This window comes from Heteronotia binoei, chromosome 2, assembly GCF_032191835.1.
Source record: "Heteronotia binoei isolate CCM8104 ecotype False Entrance Well chromosome 2, APGP_CSIRO_Hbin_v1, whole genome shotgun sequence".
NCBI classification, from domain to species: domain Eukaryota; kingdom Metazoa; phylum Chordata; class Lepidosauria; order Squamata; family Gekkonidae; genus Heteronotia; species Heteronotia binoei.
Window position 1 is genome coordinate 187,794,145 of NC_083224.1, and position 18,845 is coordinate 187,812,989.

At 48.4% G+C, this 18,845-nt stretch overlaps 2 protein-coding genes across 2 annotated transcripts in view; one reads left to right on the forward strand and one right to left on the reverse strand.

Annotated features, from left to right (window-relative positions):
• LOC132567078 (endophilin-A2-like) overlaps positions 1–12,718 on the forward strand; it is a 70,026-nt gene extending 57,308 nt beyond the window's left edge. The window contains 3 exon segments of the mRNA XM_060232683.1: positions 1,671–1,795; positions 4,433–4,486; positions 11,688–12,718. Coding sequence (XP_060088666.1) covers positions 1,671–1,795; positions 4,433–4,486; positions 11,688–11,884 — 376 coding nt within the window. The 3' untranslated portion in view covers positions 11,885–12,718.
• Positions 12,719–16,924: 4,206 nt separating this feature from the next.
• The window catches only part of MPND (MPN domain containing), a 36,375-nt gene continuing 34,454 nt past the window's right edge, over positions 16,925–18,845 (reverse strand). Inside the window, exon 13 of the mRNA XM_060232684.1 lies at positions 16,925–17,733. Within this exon, the coding sequence (XP_060088667.1) occupies positions 17,647–17,733 (87 nt within the window). The 3' untranslated portion in view covers positions 16,925–17,646. The remainder of the gene's footprint in view (positions 17,734–18,845) is intronic.

Consider the following 18,845-nt stretch of genomic DNA (forward strand, 5'->3'; position numbering starts at 1 on the left):
ATTTTTTTAAAGCTATCACTTTTCTCATGTAGGTGGCTTGTTCCCCAGAGAGGTGGCTTGTTCCCCAGAGAGCACTAAGATCTAGCTTCCAAAGCCTTCTAAAGATCCCTGGACCAAAGGAGGCCAAATTGAAAGCAACGAGGGAGCAGGCCTTCTCTGTAATGGCCCCCCACTGGTGGAATCAGCTACCAGAGGAAGTGCGAGCCCTGTGGGACTTTAACGAGTTCCGCAGGGCTTGCAAAACCACCCTCTTTCTGCAAGCTTATAAGGAACCCTGAAAGCGACATCTAGCCATTGGAATATACCTTATTGAATGTAGCACCTTTAACTTATTGTAGTTTTAAAAAATTGTTATGCAATTGTTTTTAAATGTATTTATTAACCGTATTTTATAATTGCTTTGTATAATAATCATGGTATATACCATGTCCTGTTAGCCGCCCTGAGCCTGCTTCGGCGGGGAGGGCGGGATATAAATAAAATTTATTATTATTATTATTGTTAAGATTTCCATCCTGTGAGAGCCTTGTCTCCCTCTCCGATTAAATCAAATTGGGAAGCCATGTTGCGTGATTTATAGTTTCAGAGGGGAGCCATGGTGGTCTGTGGTAGAACAGTTAGATTTGAGCCCCAGTAGCACCTTAGAGGCCAGCAAGGTTTTGGGGGTATGAGCTTTTGAGAGTCAAAGGTATCTGGCAGAGGGAGGAGAAGAACAAAGTAGGAGTCCAGTAGCACCTTTAAGACCAACCAAGTTTTATTCAGAATGTACGCTTTCGTGTGCATGCAGACTTCCTCAGACAATGGAATAGGCTACAATGAGCAGAGCTACATATAGCTGGTGGGCAGTGACTAAGAATGCAAAGGGATACAGAGTTAGAATCCAGTGGCAAAATAGTGAAATTAACAAATTGAAAGAACATTTGGTTTGGATAGCATTTGCGTGGGAAACCAATAAAACAGTAACATGTCAGAAAGGGGAGAATGATGGTGAGAGTGTCAGAAGGCAATAAATGCTGTCTGTTAATTGCTTTATTGCTTGCAAGTCTGGGTTAGACTGATGATAGAGGCGTTCCTATCCATCTGTTTTCCTTTTTAAAACGTAACATACATTATAAGCAACATTCTGGTTTGCCACTAGAAAAAAAGAATACATTAAAATAGAGTGAAAGATGGGTTTAATATATGTAATGAGGTAAACAGCCAATAATCCCTTATTTGAGTATGTCAATACATAAGACATTCTTCTGATACACAATTCTGAAAGAGAAATACATTGGAATACTGTGGGCATGTAGCTATGCTCGGTGAGAATGGGTTTAGCATCTGTAAAGAGATAATGACAGAGGGAGGGCTCGTTTTGGAAAAACTCATACCCTAAAAATCTTGGTGGGTCACTAAGGCACTATTGGACTCAAATTGAAGAGTTGTGTGATTTAGTGTGGCATTTGTCCTGTCTGTCTGGTCACCCGTGGTAGCCCCCAGCTGTGTTTAGCATTTGACAGTTGTAACAAAAAATACCGCTTCCAACATGATCCCAGACCCTCTTCAACCAGTCTGTGGATTTTTCATTCATTCACAGTCAGCACTTGTGGCGATTGACAATATCGTCTTGGCCTCTCTTTTGACTCCAAAGCCGATTCTTTTCATTGCTCCCCGCTTTCCCTCTCCAGAATGATGGAGGCATCCTCACGCCCCAGGCGGGAGTACAAACCGAAGCCCCGAGAGACGTACGAGTTTGGAGAGACTGACCAATCCAATGGAGGCTTTTCCTGCAACCCCGCCGCCAAAGTCACAAGTAAGGATGGCTCAGGAGCATTTTTGGTTTCCTACCTTGGGGAAGGGGGAGGTGTCTTAAGGGTGCCCCTAAATCAGGGGCCTACAGCCTGTGATGGAACCACAAAAAGATTCTTGGTGTCAGATCCTGAAGAACAGGAATGCCGAAGATACCCCCACAAGTAGACTGGACCCATAAAGGTTTTTTTCAGTAGATGTCAGCTTGATGTTTAGGAGGGAGTATTTTTGACCTGACCCTGGTTAGGGCCGGGGGGGGTGGGGAGAGCCTATGCCATCTGGATAAGGCCCAGGGCTTTTTTTGTAGCAGGAACTCCTTTGCATATTAAGCCACACACCCGTGATGTAGCTGTCAAGCATGCGGTTTCAATGACGAGTCAAGTTTGATACAAAACTACGTTTATTGATAGACTCATACTTTCAGTGTAACAGATTCTTGAGAGTGATGCTAAAGATACATTGATACAATACTTTTAAGGCATACTTCAAAAGGATTCCAAAAGGTGGGGGTGAGGGATGCACTCTCACACATAAACTATCATGAATGTCTACATTCTCATGGCGTTATCAGGACTCCGTCCTTGCTTTCCCCAGATGTGTCACACTCCCTAACAGGAATGTATGGGAAGGTAGTGATTACTCTTTCTCAAGTTAGTTTCGTTTCTCTCTACTTCTACTTTGCAAGCAATAAAGTAAGGAGGGGGAAAGAATAACAGAGTTAATAGACCTTGGTCCTCCATGATACTTCACAGGCCAGCTTTATGGAGGACCCTAAAACAATCAATTACCAATAAAATTCTACCATGCTTGACAGTAGCCAGTCCTCCTGGAGCTTACAGTAGGCCCCGTGCTAAGAGCCCTGTAAGCTCTTGGAGGATTGGCTACATCAGGGGGTATGGCCTAATATGCAAAGGAGCCCCTGCTACAAAAAAAGCTCTGATAAGGCCCGACCATTTGTAACAGCCCCCATCCCACCCCAATTCCAGGCCCATCGCATTAGTCATAAATGGTGGTGGTGGGGTGTCTTATTTCTAAAATGATAGCCTGTATTAGTGGTTCAGGGTTTGTGGCCTGAGGACTCTGGTAATGTAAGTAGGGTTGCCAAGTCCAATTCAAGAAATAGCTGGGGACTTTGGGGGTGGAGCAAGGAGAAATTGGGGGCGGAGCCAGGGTGTGATAAGCAGAATTGAACTCCAAGGGAGTTCTGGCCATCACATTTAAAGGGACAGCACACCTTTTAAAATGCCTTCCTTCCATAGAAAATAATGAAAGATAGGGGCACCTTCTTTTGGGGCTCGTAGAATTGGACCCCCTGGTCCAATCCTTTTGAAACTTGGGGGGTATTTTGGGGAGAGGCACTAGATGCTATACTGAAAATTTGGTGCCTCTACCTCAAAAAACAGCCCTCCAGGAGCCCCGGATCTCCGCAGATCAATTCCCCATCATTCCCTGTGGGAATTGTTCATGGAGGTGCATAATGGCTGTGGGAGTGGGGCTTCCCCCGCCGGCCAGCTGGCTGGGGGAGGGGGGAAGCCTGTAAAACCGGGGGATCCCTCGCTGGGACCTGGGGATTGGGAAGCCTAAATGTAAGCCAGCTCCCCAGTGCGAGGGCCCTGTATGTGAGCATACCCCTGGGGCATTTGCAGTGGTTGTGGCTCAATGGCCAAGCCCCTGCTTTGCATGCAAAAGACCACCCCCCACCCCAAGTTCAATCCCAGCATCTCCAGTTTAAGGATCTTGAATCTCAGAGATGGATGTTTTCTTGTCGAGACCCCTGTGGTCTGCCGCCAGGCAGAACAGACAAGCAAGGAGGATTGAGGTTTGATTCTGTAAGACATAAGCACGTTTCTTTTCTTGAGAGTCATTCTAGGCCCCTGTTGCTCCCTATATACCCCAAAGGGCATTATGCTCTGGAGACAAGAACCCCTTTGCAGTCCCAAGCCAAGATTGAGGCTTTTTCAGTCCTTGTGCCAGCCTGGTGGAATTCTCTGGCTAATGGCATCTGGTCCCGGTGGGATCTAATGCAGGGCCTGTAAGAGAACCCAGCTGACCAGTTCTCCAAGGTTGATGATTTTTCTGCCACACCCCAGTTGCTGCTTCTGTCTAGCAGCCAAGGAGACTCTCCCAAGGTTGGCTATACTAGATTGTCATTTCATTTCAGATTGGGTGTGGGGGGGGGGGGGGCGTCCACTCACAGCAACATCAGTTCTGGGGTAGAATCAAGATTTATACTGCAAACAAAAAATGACATTTTAAAAATACTTGCTGGGGCTACTTTTAAAAAATACATCATAGCAATGTGTATGTGTGTGTGTGGGGGCGGGGAGTGGGGGGAAGATTTAGACCTTCACTTCTCCTGTAGCATTTTTGGATGCCAGTCCCAGAAGGCTAGAAAGCTGCATCCAGAGGATCTCTGCAGCTGCAGTCTCCATGGCTGTTCCAGGCTGGGGGTGGGGGTACATGCTCTCCCTTCCTTTCTGTGCCGCGCCAAGCCACGTGACTTCCAACTAACCCGACCACCCCCCTGCCTTTCTCTCCCCGTTATGTCTCGTCAAGAGCAGTTTACCTAAATGTTGTTGTCGGATTTTAAAAAATAAATAAAATAAAAGCATGTCTGTCTTTATTTTTCTTTTGGAAGCAGCTTCCTCCTCTTTCCGATCCGAAAAACCATCCCGGACCCCCAGCCGGAATTTTTGTGAGTTCCTTCCCCTGCCTTGATCCCTTTTCTCATCCCCAGCATGCACCACAGACTCTCCCCTTTCTTACCCTTCCCTCTTCCATCCTTTTCCTTGAAGCTAATAGTTTATGTTGCTGGATTCTCTTTTGCTATTATTAACTTTTAAGTTCCTGGCAGACTTGTGCCGATGAGTAGGGCTCTTTGTGTGGTTCCCCCCCCCCTCTGCCCACCATAATCCTGTGTGCATTTGTGCATGAATGTCTGTTGATTTCAGCATCTAGTTAATCTTTTGACCTTTTAAAAGCAAGTTTCTAGACCATTGGGATGTAAAGAAACTAGGCAGTGCCTGGTGGTTATCTCAGAATCCTGGGGCCAGATCCTGGGGGCTTTTTGGTGTTGGGATTGCTTCAGAATCCATTTTGAAGAAGCATTTTTTTTGGCACGGAATCTTTCTCTGAAGATAGCATGAAGGACAGATGGCGTTAGAATTTGAGGCCATGCTATGTGGTGGTGGGAAGTGCCCCTCGTGTTGCAGTCTTATAGTAACCTCAGAGGGGTCTGCAAGGCAAGAGTGTCACACAGCAGGGGCCTAGGGGGGCCTTCTACTGGCTGCCGCCACTCCGGTCAGGGTCTGCATGGGAGGGCCCAGAGCACCCAACCACCCCTGCATCTTCCTTATTAAGAAATGCCTCTTAACTGTGACCCAGAAGACATGAGAACCCAGGCAGGATAACAACAAAAAGAAGCTTATTATTAGTGCTCTAAGTGGGCGATAAAGATTAAATGCTATAGTGAATATGAAACAGAAAAGGTTGGTGCAAATAAACAAAAGCCCTGGCACGTTTAGCTGGACAGTCCCTGCTCTAATACAAAACTCACCGCCTGCCTTGGGTGAGGGATCTTGCTGCCTGTTCCAGAGAGCACTCCTCTTCTGTCTGCAACCTCTCAGACAGAGAACCTCTCTGCCTGCAGCATCTCCAAGAAAAAACACGCCTTGTCTGTGCTTGGCCCTTTTTATGCTCTCCTCCCAGGTCCTACCCCTCTCTGAGGTAGTTTCCCTCCAAAACCTTGCCACCCAATCAGAAGGACAGAAGGGATCCTGGGAAATGTAAGTTTTCTTTAGTAACTCCTAGGCAGGCTTCTCTGGAGCCTGTAGGCCTCACTAGGCCCAGGATCATGACAAAGAGATATACAGAGGTGGTTTGCCATAGCCTGCCTCTGCATAGCAGCCCCTATCTTCCTTGGTGGTCTCCCATCCAGGGCTTTTTTTGTAGCAGAAACTCCTTTGCCTGTTAGGCCACACCCCTTGATGTAGCCAGTCCTCCTGGAGCTTACGGTAGGCCCTGTAAGCTCTTGGAAGATTGTCTACAGAGGGTTGTGGCCTAATATATAAAGGAGTTCCTGTTACATAAAAAAGCTCTGCTCTCATCCAAGTACTTAACCAAGTCTGACCCTGCTTAGTATTTGAGATCTGGTAAGGCTGACCCAGGGTTTCTAAGGAGGATAGATGTTGTACTTGATTTCTTTCTGTTGTCAGAACTTCCAACACAGAGAAATCCAGCATGGAACTGAGAGGAGCGGTAGCCTTCCCATTTCCCTGGCCTGCTAGCTTTCTTTGTGTCGAGACAGCCTTTTAACGGAAAAGGATATCCAGCTATGCAACCAGTATTGACCTGTAATGATTCTGTCCAACATGGCTGTTCCATTCCTCCCAAAAATACACACGCACATGCATATATCTTTAGCAGTGCAGTTTTGTTGGCTGCCTGCTTGTATCGTTATATAATCTTGGACTGAGAGTGCAATCGTAAATAGATTTATGCCCTTGACTTGAATTACGCCAATTGACTTAGAAAGGCATAACTGTGCCAAGGGTTGTCCTCTGACTGACTTGGGGGAATTGCACATTACTACATGCCAAATCTTAAACCTTGGAGTTGAGCTCAGTTACTTTCTGACCTGGTCCAGCTGAACATAAGAACAGCCATGTTGGATCAGGCCAATGGCCCATCCAGTCCAACACGCTGTGTCACACACTGGCCAAAAAGGAAAAGAAAAGAAGCTAAGAAGGTTAGTCTCCCCCACCAGTAATCCAATGTATCTCCCAGAAATACAGGCCCAGATAGGGTAGAAACCCCTGTTGGACTATTTTATTGGCTTTCCATAGTGTCTGAAGGAAGCATTACTTGTTTATGGGGAATGCAAGCAATCCCCCACCCCCCACAACCCTTTCAGTGCAGGCCATGTTGCTTGTAAGCACAAGCCATTAATTCTCTTCTGCTGTTGCCAACCTGCACTGAGAAATTGGGCAAAATCAGAGTCGTTGCTGACAGTAGCAGGTTTGGTATCAACTGGCAAAGGGAAATAGCTAAGGATGCAGGACATTTTTTGTAGCAGGAACTCCTTTGCATATTAGGCCACACACCCCTGATGTAGCAAATCCTTCAAGAGCTTACAGTAAGCTCCAGGATGATTGGCTACATCAGGGTGTGGTCTAATATGCAAGGGAGTTCCTGGTACAAAAAAAGCCCTGCTAAGGAGTCTGACCCAACTGAGTTCATTTACTCTGTCTGCTAGAGACTTGGTTAAGTCACTTTAGAGGAACGCTAGCATTCCCTTATGGTGTTGAGAATGGGGGACAGGATCGCATCCCACCACCCAAGTATGAATTCCACCCCACCCCACCCCAACAACCCTGATTGTTTGGAACTGACATCGGCTGTGATTCAGTTAATCAGGGTTCCCTCCTAAGGAGGCCCTGCAGTTGAAAAATTAACCCAGATGAGAAGGAAAAGCACAGTTAATCTTGGTTGCGCCTTCCCTTTGGCACCCACATTAACCGTGGTTAAGTTGCACAGGATTCCACATTGACCAGTTGGCAAACAAAACCCTGGTTAAGAGGAAATCCTGGTTAACGTGGGTTCCAAAGACAGGTCTAATCTAAGGTTAAGCCCCACGTACAAAATTTCTTGAGAAATCCGGACCACTTAGCAAAAATAACTGAAAATGTAATATTATTTTTGAAAAGAAGAAGAGGGGGAGATTGGATTAATATTCCACCCTTCACTACTCAAAGGAGTCTCAGAGCGTCTTACAATCTCCTTTCCTTTCAACAGACACCCTGTGAGGAAGGTGGAGCTGAGAGCTCTGACAGAAACTGCTCTTAAAAAAACAGCTCTGAGAGAACTTGTGACTGACCCGATGTCACACCAGCAGCTGCATATGGAAGAGTGGGGAAATCAAACCTGGTTCTCTCAGATAAGAGTCCGCACACTTAACCACTACACCAAGCTGGCTCTTTTTTAAAAACAATAATATTAAATTTTCATATACAGTATGTCACAGAAGTGAGTACACCCCCTCACATTTTGTAAATATTTAAGTATATCTTTTCATGTGACAACACTGAAGAAATGACACTTGGCTGCAAGGTAAAGTAGTGAGTCTACAGCTTGTATAACAATGTAAATGTGCTGTTCCCTCAAAATTACGCAACGCACAGCCATTAATGTCTAAACTGCTGGCAACAAAAGCGAGTACACCCCTAAGTGATAATGTCCAGATAGAGTCCAAAGTGTCAATATTTTGTATGGCCACCATTATTTTCCAGCACTGCCTTAACCCTCTTGGGCATAGAGTTCACCAGAGCTTCACAGGTTGCCATTGGTGTCCTCTTCCACTCCTTCATGACGACATCACGTAGCTGATTGATGTTAGAGACCTTGCACATCTCCACCTTCCGTTTCAAGATGCCCCACAGATGCTCAATAGGTTTTAGGTCTGGAGACATGCTTGGCCAGTCCATCACCTTTACCCTCAGCTTCTTTAGCAAGGCAGTGGTCATTTTGGAGGTGTGTTTGGGGTCGCTATCATGTTGGAATACTGCCCTTCGGCCCAGTCTCCGAAAGGAGGGGAGCATGCTCTGCTTCAGTATTTCACAGGACATGTTGGCATTCATGGTTCCCTCAATGAACTGTAGCTCCCCAGTGCCGGCAGCACTCATGCAGCCCCAGACCATGACATTCCCACCACCATGCTTGACTGTAGGCAAGACACACTTGTCTGTACTCCTCACCTGGTTGCCGCCACACACGCTTGACACCATCTGAACCAAATACGTTTATTTTGGTCTCATCGGACCACAGGACATGGTTCCAGAAATCCATGTCCTTAGTCTGCTTGTCTGCAGCAAACCATTTGCGGGCTTTCTTGTGCATCATCTTTAGAAGAGGCTTCCTTCTGGGATGACAGCCCTGCAGACCAATTTGATGCGGTGTCCGGCATATGGTCTGAGCACTGATAGGCTGACCCCCCCCCACCCCTTCAACCTCTGTAGCAATGCTGGCAGCACTCATACGTCTTGGTTGGCTTTGGGAAAAACCTCTGGATATAACACTGAGCACGGACACGCAACTTCTTTGGTCGACCATGGTGAGGCCTGTTCTGAGTGGAACCTGTCCTGTTAAACCACTGTATGGTCTTGGCCACCGTGCTGCAGCTCAGTTTCAGGGTCTTGGCAATCTTCTTATAGCCTAGGCCAGTGATGGCTAACCTTTTCAGCTTGGTGTGTCGAAAATCGGGAAAAAGTGTAGTCTTCCTCGGGTCACGTGTCACTTCAACCACACTCACCAAATGAGGGGGCCGCAGGAGAACCAGGCACAAAGGATCCAGTGCGCGGTCTGCGGCCTAGGTCAGACTAGGGTTGCCAAGTCCAATTCAAGAAATATCTGGAGGCTTTGGGGGCGGAGCCAGGAGACTTTGGGGGTGGAGCCAGGAGACATTGGGGGTGGAGCCAGGAACAAGGGTGTGACAAGCATAATTGAACTCCAAGGGAGTTCTGGCCATCACATTTAAAGGGACAGCACACCTTTTAAAATGCCTTTCTTCCATTGGAAATAATGAAGGATAGGGGCACCATCTTTTGGGGCTCATAGAATTGGACCCCCTGGTCCAATCGTTTTGAAACTTGGGGGGGTATTTTGGGGAGAGGGGGATCCCCTGCCCCCACCTGGGGATTGGTAACCCTGCGGGAAAGGGTGTATCTTTTTTTCTTCCAGCCTTTTCTCCTCCAGCGCTTGCCAAGGGGGGCGACCCAATGCTCCCCTCCCCTTGCTCTTTTGCAACCCACACACAGCCCCCATCGCCCACCCCCTTCCTCCTCTTCCAAGCTGAAAAGGGCAGCTTGTCCTTTAAATCTGAAACCCCGCCTCCGGCAGGCGGCCATGAGAAAGAGCAAGAGAGCAAAGTGAGAAAGATCATGTTGGTTGCAAAACAAACCCCCAGGACCGGGTGGAGGAGGGGGGGGCAGCCCCACAACAGGCCCAAGAGTGACGCCCCCTCGGGCATTGCACCCCACACACACTGCTGCAATGCCATCTCTGCCTCCCCCCCCCCCAGCCGCTCCGTGCAAACAAACGGAAAAAAACACGCCTGCCTTGCTCCTGCATTTGCAAAGCCCCGGCATTGCAAAGGCGCGACCCGCCGAGGACGGCACTTCTTTCCCCCCCTGCCTCTTTTTTTGCAATGCTCTTTTTTTCTTTCTTGCTGTACCCACCTATTTCCTCAGGCCCTGGGGAGGGCGGGAAAAGGGGGTTGCAAAGCTCGGCCCTGTTGCGAGGAGGAGGAGGCGCGTTTGGCTGCCTCTGCTTTGGGTGGGGGACGGGTTGCGCCAGGAGGCTGTCTCCTCCCACCCACAGGTCAAGGCGAGGCGCTGGCAGCGTCGGCCAACCTTCCCTCCCACCCCCAACCTTCCCTCCCACCCCCACCCCCGGCCTGGAGCCGGGGAAAGAGGCGGCGGCCCGCTGCGCTGCTGCTGCCTCTTCTCGCCTTCACCTTAGCAGCTGCTGCTCCTCCAAGACGGGCTCAGCAGCCTCCGAAGGACTCGCGGCTCGCCACGCTCCTTGGTTTCCAGTGTGTCAGCCAAATTGCCTCGCGTGTCACCCGTGACACACGTGTCATAGGTTCGCCATCATGGGCCTAGGCCATCTTTATGTAGAGCAACAATTCGTTTTTTCAGATCCTCAGAGAGTTCATTGCCATGAGGTGCCATGTGGAACTTCCAGTGACCAGTATGAGGGAGTGAGAGCGATAACCTGCTCCCCCTTCACACCTGATACGTTGTACCACTAGCGAGTCACATGACACCAGGGAGGGAAAATGGCTACTTGGGCCCCATTTGGACATTATCACTTAGGGGTGTACTCACTTTTGTTGCCTCAGTTTAGACATTAATGGCTGTGTGTTGCGTAATTTTGAGAGGACAGCAAATTTACAGTTATACAAGCTGTAGACTCACTACTTTACATTGTAGCCAAGTGTCATTTCTTCAGTGTTGTCACATGGAAAGATATACTTAAATATTTACAAAATGTGAGGGGGTGTACTCACTTCTGTGACATACTGTATATCAGGGGTGGCCAACGGTAGTTCTCCAGATGTTTTTTGCCTACAACTCCCATCAGCCCCAGCTAGCATGGCCGATGGCTGGGGCTGATGGGAGTTGTAGGCAAAAAACATCTGGCGATCCACCGTTGGCCACCCCTGCTGTATATATGTGTATTTAATATTTTTATTATATTTCATACATATATGTGTGTGTGTGTATACACACACACACGCATGCATGGGAGTTGTAGGCAAAAAATATCTGGAGAGCTACCGTTGGCCACCCCTGATATACACCTCTACCTGTCTGGCTATAGATGTGTTAAATAAAAAGTAAACACAATTAAACAGTTGCCAGCATTGATATCTTCAAGAGACATTCTCTACCTCAGGTTCTGACCTGTAAAATGGGAATAAAATGAACCAAGTTTGTCAAGGTGTCAGCAATCAGATTGTTCAGGCACACTCTACTTTCAAATAATGGTGTGTAAATAATAGTCACAGCACATGATAACAGAAACTAATAGTTATTAATTCCTTCATTTGCGCCTCACCTTTCTCCCCGGTAGAGACCTCAGATGGCTTACATCATTGTCCTCCATCTTATCCCCACAACACCCCTGGGAGGTTGACTAGGCAGAGAGCGCTTAGATGACTCGAGCACCCAGCAAGCTTCCATAACAGAGGAGGGATTCAAATTTGGCAATTCAGCCATAGAGAACAATGGAATTTCTGGTTCAGGAGGTGGTCAGGCGGGCAACCAGTCAGGTGCCAGCCATGAGACTGGATATAGGGTGGGTATGGGCTCACTGTTGTCCCTCGGTTTCATTTGCAGCTCATCTCGACCAGCCCTGCTGCAAGGCGCTGTATGATTTTGAGCCTGAGAACGACGGGGAACTGGGCTTCAAAGAAGGTGACATCATCACACTGACCAATCAGATCGATGAGAACTGGTACGAGGGCATGATCAACGGCCAGTCAGGCTTCTTCCCGCTCAACTACGTGGAAGTGCTGGTCCCGCTACCTCAGTGAGGCGGCGGCCTCGCTCAGCTTCCTGTTCCAGGTTTTCGACTTCCGTTCTCGCCTCCCGCTACACTGAGAACGCTTACGGGGGTGGGGGGACATGGAAGTCTGGACTTCCTTCTTTACATTCCGAGTGGTAACCTGACACTAATTTTTTTTCCCGTCCAGCCGGTGGTAATGGAAGGGTTGATTGTATCGGCACAAGGCTTGGTGAAGGGAACAGGCCTGAGGCGGGGAGGGGGTGGGCACGAAACACAAACGTGGACGAGTCTAACCCCACACATCTCCCTGGTCTTCCCCAATTTGGGATGCTTGAATGGAGATATCAAGCCAGATAGGGCCTGCATTTGTCCACTGTGTGCCTCTTGTTTTTCTTTTGTGCTTTTTATGTGCTGTTCCTCCCCGCCCCCGCCCCAAACACATAAAGCACACTGCCAGAGCTGGAAATTTGGGGTGCGCAGCTTGGTTTGTGGGTCTCCTTGGGTGTGTGCGTGGGATCTGCCTTTTTGTCCCAAAAGCAAAGGACAAATTTCTGAACTTATCGCAGAGTGCGTTAAACACTACCGGAGAACTTCTGTGTCTTCTGCTGCTGCAGGGGGCGGAATCAGTTGCAGCCATCTATTTTTATTTGCTCCCCCTTGTCTCCTTCAGATTATATGTATACCTAGAAGAATTCTTCTAGAGAAACAGATGTGTGTTTATATGGGAAGGAAGGGGCCGAGTTTTCAGCAAGATCTGGGCTGTACCGTTTTAGACCATAGATGGAGATCTGAAGCACTGAATGCTTCTTCGTACCAAAAGCAGTTCCCCACAAATAAAAAAATAAGGTTGTCAGGCAAAAAATGAAGTTAAAATCCTTCTTTTTGATATTCTGCACACAGAGAACTTTTTTTTGTAATACAAACGAACATTTGATCTGCAGGTGCAGGCTGACCCGCTCATGTGAGAGTACTAGACCCAAAGATGAGGGTTTGGAGACCAAACCGGGTTTCTCCTGGAAAGATCATGAGGAGAAATCCTTTGGGGTGCCCCATAATAATTGGCCTGAACCTGGACCTCCCAGCCCCTTCTCCATTACTGTCTCAGCATCTCTCTTCTCTCATCTTTAGGCAGCAGCCGGTATTGTGGTGTCATCCACCATATTGGGTTGGGGAAGAACGGGGTGCCAGAAGCCTTACTGAATCATCAGGTTCCTGCATAGGTGCCAGGTCTAGTTTCAACGTGCTCGGGGGTGGGGGCGGGGGGGGGCGAGCTAGGAAGGCCAGCTCCAACGTACCATCAGCATCCTTGTTGGGCCGCTTTTGGTGACCTTTTGAAAATCCTGGGCCCCTCACGTTCCAGTACTTTCTCTTGCTTCAGAACTTGAGGTCTTTGCCTCAGAGGAGGCTGTCAGCCTGCCCAGAATCCCCTCACTCGTCCCGGTTCAACGTGCCTTGTCTTGACTTCCTTTAAAACAGGGGTCCTGTCCACAGAGGAGCCCGCCTGATTTTTCCGTCCACACCTTTGTTCCCGGTCTCCAAACCAGGCCCACTGTGGTGTAAATTTTCACCTGTACAGATGGGTCAAAATCGGTTTGCCACCACTTCCCACAAAGAACCCCGAGCCTCCGATACCAAACTCTCCTAATGTGGGAGTCCTAAGTTGGGAAGCCAGGGCGGCTCGTGCTTTGTGTCTATGTCCCCTAAGGGGACCCGGAGGCAGGAGACTGTGGGCAAAGAAAATGTAACAAGAGTACCGATACATTCCAGTCAGGGTCCCGGAAGTAGCATTCCGGGATCTGTTCCTCAGGGGCTCCCTCATGACATCACCTCAATCCCATCAAGTGAGACAACGCCACCACCTCCCACTATACTGTCAAGACTTCCGTTCACCTTGCAAAGCAGCAAGATGGAGCTCAGATAAGTTATGTCCATTCGCCACCTCAACACAGTTGAGTGAAAATCTGACCTGGGACCCGAATCCTCATCCGTTGGAATGAATATTATGTACGACACAGAACCAGGCTGTGATCCTCCAAGGTGTGCCGTTTTGCATTACGAGCGGAACATATTTTTAATTCCTCCCCTCTCCTGGATTCCCCACGGCTGCAGAAAACCAGCATGTCAGGGAAAGGATCCTACTTTATCCTTTCTCCCTGATGTGCGTTTCCTACATGCAGGGAGCTCTTTCTAACTCTGCCCCCCCCCCCCAGCAAAAACAGTGTCCCGGTAGCCATTTAACTTCTGTTGTTCGTCTCCATACCCCATCTGCCATCAGAGGTCCTGGCGCATCTTTGAATTTATATATTGAAAACATGGGCTGGCCGATAGGGTTGATTCTGCTGTTTCTTAATAGGATATATATCTCCGTTGGGAAGCAGGACCGCTTCCCCACTTGGAATTCCCAGTCCGCATTGGCGTAGGTTGACTTCCGAGGCTGCACGGCATTGGGGTCCAAAGCACTTAAGATATTTTTTTGCACCCCTTAGAAATTCCCTTTATTCCAGATTCAGCCTGGAGCTGGGGTTTCTGGGCGAGCGAGATCTGCAGAGGAATGAATTTTAGCAGGCTAGCGACAGCTGATCTTCTAGCCTCTCCAGCAATGAAAAGATGTATTTTCTCCCATCCCCCCAAGCGAGTCCCTTTCCACTCTCACTGCAGGCAGTGGGATCAAACACAGCCAACCGTTGATTTGGGAGGTATTCTAAGATGGAGTCTTGAAATTAGCTTCCTTCCACTCCGCCCATTCTGGGGCAGGGGAGGGTGGAATTGATTTTTGGGGTGGATGAGAGTCTTGCTCTACAAAACACATCTTTCTCTGTAGCTCAAAAGATGTTCTTCTGTGGCACTTGCTTTTTTTGGAGTGGGGGGTGGGGGGAGACACTAGTTTTCTACCAGGCTTTTTAATGGGGGGGATCTGGCATTTTATAACAGGGGTGGGTTGGGAGGTCAGGGAATTGTGAGGTTTATTTCTTTTCCTCTCTCCCCTCGCCCACCTCAGCAGATCTTTTAAGTATCTACCTTTTCCTGATTCTCTTCCCTCATGGATTCCCCACCTCGCACCTGTAACTCCAGTATTGAGATACCTGCAATATTTATATACAATATATATATCTAAAAATAATATTTCATTGTAATAATTATTTTCCCCTCGCCCAGCCCTGGTGGAGAAGAAGCAATTCTGATTTTTGCCTGCAAGGGTTTCCTAAATGCTGCTTTAAAACAAAAGAACTTGTGTTCAAAATTCAGTACCTTTTGTTCTAACCCCCACCCCACATCATTCATGTTGAAATATTTTGGTGGTGTGTACACATTCTGCTTCCTTCCCTCTCCACCCCTGCACATGACCCCAAGGTGTTGTGTGGCTGTAATTGTCATTGTCGGTCCCCAAATCCCCCACCCCAAAAAAACACCCCTCACTCAAAAACACGGTTTGCAGCCCAACTCATGTTCATCGGGGGAGGGAATTACTGGAGGAGTCAATTCCTTTGCATTTGTAAGCAATTTTGCTCTCCCCTCCCCCATTTTGCACCTACCAGTACTACAGGAGTTGGAGGGGCACCTATGTTGGGGGGGGGGGGTGCAGCTTTGTACATATTTTCTCTAACCAGTAACAGTGTCCCGCCAGGATGTAACTTTTGGCAGCTGGTACATATTGGAGTAAAATGGATCTTTTTTTCTTAGTCTGGGCAATGTATTGAAAATGTTTTTTTCCCTCTTGTTTATGGAGCCCCCCCCCCTTTTTTTTCTTTTGGAATAAAAAGAAAAAAAAACACTTGTATCCTTGAAATAAAAAAGTATTACATGTTAGAATGTGTTTGGGGTATATTTTTTAAACAAAATCCCACAAGGGAAGGATGCGGTCTTCAGTTTAACATACTATGAAACCTTGGATATGTTGATTCAGGAAAAAAAGCATCCAGAAAAACGCGTGTGTTGAAAAGTAAGCATTATTCCCTTTCAGAGGAACCTGCTTTCTGTATGAGTCACTGTCCCCAGGATCCTTCTTTTAAGTCGCTGAAGACTCATGCAGAGGTCCACCAGGCAGCTGCCTTTGCTAGTTGGTAATTCTGAACTGCAACATTACAGAAAGAGGAGGGGGGGGCAAAATTATTGACCACTGGCAAGTGGTGGAGCCAGAGCAGTGACTCACGCAGAGAAGCAGCAGGCTTCCTCCTTTGTGAGTCAATACTATGGAACAATCCATGCTACTAGAAAATGTGCAAGAGCGAAGCGCCTTAGCTGCTGCAGCATTACAGTTGACATATCTCTGGTTCCAATCTCTCCCCTACCGCAAGTCATTCCCTCTCAAACCTTGGTTTGCCCTAACAGCAATGTGAAGATGATCGTCCTTCCCTGCCTTGCAAGCTTATCCTAACGAAATGCAAAATAACACCCAAGTGCTTTGAATACTTTATGAACGTACCACAAATGTGACTCCATAGACGAATCTTAAGGTTATTTCCCCCCCTGCTCCGACTTTGCTGTCAATTCAGAGGAAGGGAACGTGGCGGGAAGAGTCATCCATCTCTTGAGCTGTGCAGAATTGCCAAAGCCAAGAGCAAAACTCCAGGTGAACCCCAATTGTACAATGGGGGAAGGAACTCCCTGAGGACGACCGTTCCTTTTGCAGCACACGTATTCCTTTTTAATCTCTGGAAAGGTTCGAGCCCACTGTGTGTGAGAAAGGCTTAACCGTATGCAGAGGAGTGCCCTCTGTCTCTCTGTCTGAATTCCTGATCTGGGCCAAGCCCCCTGAATATCAGATGGAAAGCAGTCTTAAAACAAACAGCATATGCAGAAATTGACCCTTCTGCCCCTTTAGGGAGGGGGCAGTTTATTCTCTTGTTTCTGAGGGCTTGCTGCATTCACTGCCCAGCAGGAATCGTGCAGAGATGCAGCAGGCACTCTCCTTGAACAGGTAGGTTTTATGCAGCCAGGGTATGAAGGACTGAGGTACAATGCAATTATTTCTGAATGCAAGGTTCATTTCTCTCTTTCCCCCTGCCACCATTTTGGTGCGTTTCTCGTGCATTATTTCCCACCCTGGTACCCAATAAGTAAGCCAGTATTTCAGCTTAAATGCCTTTTTAATCAAAATCTACTTCTAGAAATAACTTAACGTTGGAGAAAGCCGTTAGCCTTCCCGTTGCCTATTTATGCCACTTGCTGCTCTGCCCCCTGCCCCAGTAATTGCTCTTCAGTTCTCCCATAGATCTGCCTGGTGTTTGATGGCTCCAAGCCAGGCTGTGAACAAGAAAGTTTTTAACTTCTCAAGGAAAAAACTTTCATCTTTGCAAGATTACCAGAGTTCCGGTCCGATCTCCGTCACTGCCGTTTTGCTCGTGGCCTCAGCCACCCCCTCTGCAAAATGGGAACATCGCTGTATGATTAAGGTAGCTTTCGAGCGTAGCTGTGATGGTCTGCAACAGAAGAGCTGGATTCGAATCCAGGAGCGCCTTAGAGAACAACGATACGGGTGGTAGGAGCTTTTGAGAGTCAAACTTTCCTTTGCCCAATATTAAGGTAGTGATCAGAAGGTACCAAACCCATAGAGTTAAGGCAACGAAACTGCTTTTCTCCGAATAGTGATCTGGCTAGGCTGGTTGACAGCTGTCCAGGTAACTTGGGTGGCCCTTAAGAGTCAAGGAGATCTTCCTGTTTCTTCAAAAAGAAAAACGACCGCAAGGGATACACCCACAATGCAACACGGCTGGTTCACGGGCAGGTGTCCAAGACTGAAGGGTCAGCTGTGGAAACAGGAGTTCCTTTCAAGTCTCTTCCTCTGTTGCTTCAGCTGTTGAGCTTGAGGAGGCTGTAGACCTGGTCCAGAACATGGCCAAAGCCTTGGTCCTTGGGCGTGCGGGCAGCTAAAGAGGCCTACAGCGAGACAAGAGTTAGTTGACTGAACAGCCGACTGAAAGGTGACAGGATAGAGCTTTACAAGATTCTGCGTGGGATAAAGATGGTAGAGAAAGTACTTTTCTCTCTTCCTCACAATGCAAGAACTCGTGGGCACTCAATGAAATTGCTGAGCAGTTGGGTTAGAATGCATAAAAGGAAGTACCGTATTTTTTTGCACCATAAGGCGCTCCGGACGATAGGACGCACCTTCCTCCTGAGGGGGCGATCCGCTGCCTTCGATCCCGGTGCTTCCTCCGTGCCTGCCTGCCTGGCTCCAGCTCTGACGCTTACAGCAAGCGCCAGGATCGCTCCCTCTGCCCTCCAATCCCGGCGCTTGCTGTAAGCATCAGAGCTGAAGCCAGGCAGGCAGGCAAGGAGGAAGCACCCGCCCCCTCCGCAAACCCAGCGCTTTGCGAGCGCCGGCTGTGGAGAGGGCAGCGTGCTTCCTGCCTGCCTGCCTGCCTGGCTTCAGCTCTGACGCTTACAGCAAGCGCCAGGATCGGAGGGCAGAGGGAGCGATCCTGGCGCTTGCTGTAAGCGTCAGAGCTGGAGCCAGGCAGGCAGGCATGGAGGAAGCGCAGGGATCGGAGGCACCGGATCGCCCCCCCCCCCCCCCGGAAGGTAGGTACCGGTACCTTCGCTCCATAAGATACACACACTTTCCCCCCCACTTTTTTGGGGGGGGAGTGCGTCTTACGGTGCAAAAAAATACGGTACTACTTCACCCAAAGGGTGATTCACACACGGAATTCACTGCCACAGGAGGTGGCGGCGGCTACGAGCATAGACAGCTTCAGGAGGGGATAGGATAAACATATGGAGCAGAGGTCCATTAGTGACTATTAGCCACAGCTTATCATTGGAACTCTCTGGGGCAGTGATGCTCTGTATTCTTGGTGCTGGGGGGGGGGGCACAGTGGGACGGCTTCTAGTGTCCTGGCCCCACTGGTACCTCCTAATGGCACCAGGGGTTTTTTGGCCACTGTGTGACAGTGTTGGACTGGATGGGCCATTGGCCTGATCCAACATGGCTTCTTATGTTTAAACAAAAAAAATGTTGTTTCCCCTAACAATTTTTTTTTTAAATT